At 39.1% G+C, this 6000-nt stretch overlaps 1 protein-coding gene across 6 annotated transcripts in view; it reads left to right on the plus strand.

Moving 5' to 3' along the window:
• Positions 1-1663, plus strand: part of RB195_013995 (uncharacterized protein) — a gene marked incomplete at both ends in the record, with an annotated part of 63719 nt that extends 62056 nt beyond the window's left edge. For 5 of the 6 annotated variants that reach the window (XM_064204067.1, XM_064204066.1, XM_064204064.1 and 2 more), the window contains 4 exons: positions 240-332; positions 407-496; positions 580-597; positions 1628-1663. In XM_064204067.1, coding sequence (XP_064059943.1) covers positions 240-332; positions 407-496; positions 580-597; positions 1628-1663 — 237 coding nt within the window. Of the gene's footprint in view, positions 1-239; positions 333-406; positions 497-579; positions 655-1627 lie in introns of those variants that run through there. The other variant, XM_064204062.1, reaches the window with a different exon arrangement.
• Between the last annotated feature and the right edge of the window lie 4337 nt (positions 1664-6000).

Raw genomic sequence — 6000 nt, forward strand, 5'->3', positions numbered from 1 at the left:
GTACTGCTGTACAGATCCAATATCGAAATTTTCCTCTGCTGAAATCGAAACTCATCATACCCGCTAATAAAAGTGAACAGGGATATGTTATAGAGCTCTTACATGCGCTTGGGGAGTTCTTTTTTGTATCCGGGCACTCTGAAGAGGGGGAATTGAAGCTACATATGGCCTATCTGGCCTATTCATAGAGATCATTCATCATTCGTTTATTCGAAATATTGGGTAAGTACTCATTTTAGGAAGGGAACGGTGTGCATTCCCTGCTGATCGTTAGAGTGGAACTTGCTGACAGTGGCCAATTCACATGTCTTGCTGAAAACGTAGCGGGAGAGGTGAGTGCAGAAAACATCTTTGAGAAATTTAACGACGGTGTGCTGAGGAGGACCTCCCATCGTAACTGTTTTAGGCTCGTAGCACGGCGGATCTTGTGGTGAGGCAATCCGGTAGTCGACCTGGCAGCTACTTCCACATTACTAAGGTCACTCAGGAGAAACAGGTAGAGTTTATGAGCATTTAATAGGTCTTCCTCGCTAGTAACACGGAGAATTCAACAGAAAATAGCATCAGTTATGTTTTCAGACGCAAGGCGAACAACCGGTACGTAACACTGCTTTTACCATCGAGAATCCACCGCTCCAGAGTGCTATGTTATGAATTTTGTTTGCTTCCTAAGAGCTGCCAGCAAAGACGCTGAAAGGCGATCGCTGAGAAATCATTTTTCCTAGAAAACCGACTGTCAAGAGGCGGTGTTTTCGATGTGCTCGTGCTATGAGTGTGCATAAATTCGTAATATTAAAGTCTGCTCCTCTTGACAGTCGCGTTCATTGGAATGACGGATTTCCAGCTTCTTGTTTGAATGCTCTTCTTTTGTGTTATACACCGAGTTAGATGACGTTTAGTGATTGAAACGGCGTGAATAGTCTTTTCAAGCTCATATTTGATTATCTACTGCCTTTGCATAATGATTTCATGGCTTTTATCAAAAATAAAACATTTGCAACGAAATCATGTTTTTGCTTCCTTCCACCCTTTTCGTCTTTTTTCACATCGAGCACAAGAATCCATCATTACTCCTGAACTTGGATCCCAGTCCTCCAAAGCAATTGCTGATGATTGAACGATAAAAAATGAGGTGTCAGTGGTGATAAATATTTTTAAGTAGCGTTAGCGAGTTTGACTTGCATTGAGATTCACAGAGGTTCTTGGAAAAGTCTGGAACCTATTGAATGAAAGAATAGAACTTTAAAGGCATCACTCCACGAATCTGAGGTGGTGCAGATTTCAGGTGGAGTATTCTTACAAGGGATAGTAGATTATGGAGAGGAGGGTGATTCCGTCCATTTTTTCCTAATTGGCGTAAAAAAACGGCCCGGAAGATGCTGCGCCGCACAACGCTCGCTCCAGTCGAGCTCGTTGTAGAAAATAGCGCGCCAGAACGCCTGAAGCCGTATCTTGCGGGCCGTTTTTTACGGCAATTAGAAAGAAATGGTCGGAACCACCCTCCTTTCCATAATCTACTATCCCCTATAAGAATACTCCACCTGAAATCCGTACTACCTCAGATTCGTGGAGTGATGCTTTTAAGGACTGGGAACAAGGAAACTATCTGGCTGTATTTGTTCTTCAGATCCCTGTCAATCGAAAACGAGGCCTCAGTTGTTGAAGTGCTCTAAGGCATACCGCGAGGATCGTCAAGAACCACGTGGTTGTCCTTTCTGATATTTTCTTTTTTCCGTCCTGTAAAATAGTAAGAGTATTTCGATTTCTTTTTCATTCTCTAAGTCTTCACTGGATAGCTCACAAAGAAATGGTGGATCGATGAGCTCCCTGCTACATAGCTTTCCAACATTTATAAAACATTTATAGAATAGATATTTTTGTTTGGTTCAGTGCAGGGAACAAATAGTACCAATCAAGTAAATGTTACTGGGTAGCAAGTATAGTGCCCGGTACACGTTTTAAAAGGAATCAGAGTGACAGAAAGTTGAAGGGACGACGGGACTCCATATGTTTCGATAAAACGATAGCCCAATGATCTTGCAGGAGAAAATACTCGGCAAAGTAGATATGCCGTGAACTTCTTGGATCTAATAGCAAAGTTGGATTTCCCAAAGTCTGAAGAGTCAGTTGTGTTTTTTGAGGGTAGGACTTCCTCGTTTCCAACAACGGAAGACCTACGAGAGCATAATCTCGCAGAAAATCTGTTGTTCAAAACGATGTTTGGATGCGAGGGTCGTTATACGCTCATCTAATCCGAAAATTACAGTGGTTTCGAAACTAATATGCAGGAGAAAATCGGTGAAGTGTAGACAACAATCTCTCGGTATTCCGTCCTTTCTCGTAGTTCTTATTTCTTATCAAACATTTCCGTTGTTCGCAGACTCATTTCGATGGACTTTCGTGGCTGTGGGCAAGTATTGGCTGATCTAATAGATGCGAAACATTCAAGAATGCGAAAGTTAGTGCAGAAGTTGGTGTTAGGAGAAGTCTCCCTATTTGATAGTTTAAACAAATCAATTATTTCAGTAGTAAATTGAAGAAGTTTAAATTAGAGTAAATAAACCAGAACGAAAAAGAAACTGGAAACGTTCATAAGAACAAAAGAGTAGAACTAACAGCATAAATCGACCAAGACATGCATAAGTATATGCTCTATGAGTTTTTTTTTTCACTTTCTTGGCCCATTTCCCTAAATCATTCGACATAAAAGCATTATAGCAGAGTTGTGGCCCGTAGCATTGCTTCAAAGGGAAGAAACTATTAATCTGGATTAGCGTTTGATAAACGACCACGCTGAGGGCAACATACTTCTAATCCTGTGACTGATGGGAGTTCTGATTGGTAGCCTCATCCAAAGAAAATTATTTGGAAAAGCGCTTAAAACGGATCTGATGGTTATTGTCCGTGAGGACGCAGATTTCTTCCAAAGGAAAACGCTGGTCAAAACTCCCTACTTTACTGGATAAGCGAAATAAAGAAAACTCTACATCTTCTCACTATCTGAGACAGCCAGTTGTCACTAACCTATAGAAAATCCTTCAATTAAAGTTGTAGATAGAAAAGTGAATACATGTAGAATTGAATCTGGGAAACAAATTTGGTGCAATCTATGAAAGATCCATCAAACTACGCATTTAAAAAATAATAAATAAATTATTAATGTCTAATTTATTCATCTGCAAACTTTTGGTTGGCGCTTTTATTTTTCCTTATGTATTTAGTAATTTGCTCACATAGTTGAATCTCAATTCATAATTCGGAAACGATACTCGAAATGAACGGCCGATTGGAGAAAGAAAAAGTGGTTGCGTCAAAAAATTGAGTTTGCTCTAAAGTAAATGCAGATCTGCAACAAGCATAGAATTATTCAGACGTCAAACTTTTTCAAGCAGAAACATCTGTTGAAATTCTCACTTCTTTATATGCTTAAAAGTACAAAAGATTAAAGATTTGGGAGTAAATTTCAATGTGATTCTCATAATGATAGATATTATAACTATATATTATAATGGGATCAACTTGATGAAAGCTACCCGCGCTAGTGCAAACATTCCATTTTGCATATACTTGCCGTTTAAAGTACTCAGAAAAAAACAACAATGAAGGACGGTGACATTAATGGACACGCCGTCGTTTCTACAAAGTCTACGTAGCGCTGTAGCAGCTAATGGGATAACGGAGAGCAATTTCGCTTTAACGTACCTCAATGCATGTCAGTGTTTGCTTAATATCAGTCAGCTAACATTGCACATCAGAGCTGTACAAACATTTTTTTTTCCAAAAGTGCACAGTTTCTTTATTTTCTTTTGCAATTTCGCTTCATGTAATATCCTTGTTTGAAAACTTTGCGTATTCGGTTTAACATTTAATTCGAAAAAGTAGTGATCCAAAAAAAAACTGCAAAAAGCATTTGTGATGTTTGGTCTTTGCTGTTACCCCGGTTCGTCTACAAATTTTTGCAATTTTTATAAGGAATAGAAATATAGCCAATTTTTTAGCAGAGTGGCCAACCACTGTGTCTTCTTTCTCATATTCTTCTCTAATATAGGAAGAATTAACGATGTTCACTGCATTTTCTGTGTATGCAAGCGCTTACATATGCTTCATTTACTGATGTGTGTCTCACTTTTATTTATTAGTTTTACTTCGAAGAAAAACAGTATTACTGTCTTCGCGTTGTAAATGTTAATAAGTATGAATAAATATCCGTGGTACCACTTACCGGTGCTTACTTGTGCACGTATTCGTGAAAATAAATGATGAATGAAGAGAGAATTTGCTTTGTCTGCGAGTTGCTAGAACTGACACTGGATCTACAAATCTCTCGAGAAAAATTTTTGAGCTTCTCAGGGGAAAGAGGTAACCTACTGGATGACACCTCAAGCGATCTTCATGAAAACCTCTTGAAAAAAATTATGGAAGTATTTAGGAAAATGACCAATGATGAAAGACACCACAGTTAGTCTCTACATTGCTTGACTTCTTCTCCTCAACATCTTTTCATAACTTCGCAAATCCTGCATGAAACAGGTCACACCATATGGGGAGGGTCAGGTGCTCAGCAGGGAGCGGTCGTAACGTGTCCGTTCAGTGAACCCTCTTCGTTCAGTCGGGAACTCCTTTCAGGAAAATGACGCTTCCCTCACTAGAACTGACCCAGTTGCATGCACACTACCCCCATATCCACGCCCCCCATTCACCTCACTCCGCACTTCAACACTGTCCTGAAAATTAATATGAGTTCGGCATGGCATAACTTTGCGTTTTAATTTTGTATCTTGCAAAATGTCCACCCCATTCTTTTCTTTTATGTTGTGAAAAGCATAGGATATCACAGTTGCCTTTTTATTGACCTCTTTTCTTTCCTTTTCCTTAAAACTTTTCTGTTCATGGAAAGAATTAGCTACCATGAAGAAGCTGACAATGATGTCTATATATTTTCTATAAAATTGCTTAGGCTTTATATTACTACTCAGGCAAGGAATCTGTTTGCTAATAAAAGGGTTTTCAATGGGATTATGGGCATTGAATGGATATTGTTAGCTAATTTGACTTTGAAGTGATATTTATACAATCAATGGTGAGATACGAATTTGAAGTCTTTTTTCTTACTTTGTAGTATTCAATTATTTTTAATTTGCCAAAAAACATGCAGGGGTTACGTTTTCAAGGGCATGTCATTTTTAGCCATTACTGCTTTACCGTGGAAATTGTAGCTCGAAAAAGAATCCTGGAAGTAAAAAAGACCAAACTTCAACGGTAGAAAAAAGTGAAGAAAAAATGTCGAAACCTCTTCATTATTCACTATTTTGTGGGCCAATTTCGCGCGATTTTATCTAAGAAGAAAAAGCTCTGGCTCTAACCAATTTCTTACTTGGGGCCAGATAGTCCAGAGCACGTACTTTCAGTAGTGTTTTTTTTTTGGAATTATTCCACTTCCATTAGAACATCAAATTGGTGAACAGCTTTTTCTTTCTTTTTGGAAAATAATTGTTGACAATAAAAAATATATGCATTGTTTTTAATTCTCCATTACTCAGCTTTGTTGCAAACCTTTGCAGAGGGTGTTCATGAGATGTGCTTGTTTCCAGATGGAACGGATCGGCTGCCCATATGCAGCCAACCAGACTGTTATCGCCGAGATCACAGCAGTTGGCTGACTCCCTTGGGGTTCTTGTCCCCACAATAATTCATCCACCCCTCTCTGTAGTTCTATCGTCCTCTTTCCAATCTTCTCCACTCTTTCGATGACATTTCAATCATTTTCAGAACATTCACCGACCAGTTTCAGGGAAATCTTCCTGATTATCTCCGCCCACCTCAAGTTGCGTTAAACGTGTCGGTGTCTGCTTTGAGGACCTGTTGTTTCACTGAAAATTTCTGCCGTTTGATTCCCTTTTCCATTCGTAAGAAAGTATCGCCTATGCTACGTATAATTCTTTCACTGCTATGGTTCCAATCTACGCAATGGGTTTCGGCGGCAACTAGTATTCGTGGTAA

Source organism: Necator americanus, chromosome V (assembly GCF_031761385.1).
Source record: "Necator americanus strain Aroian chromosome V, whole genome shotgun sequence".
Taxonomy (NCBI): domain Eukaryota; kingdom Metazoa; phylum Nematoda; class Chromadorea; order Rhabditida; family Ancylostomatidae; genus Necator; species Necator americanus.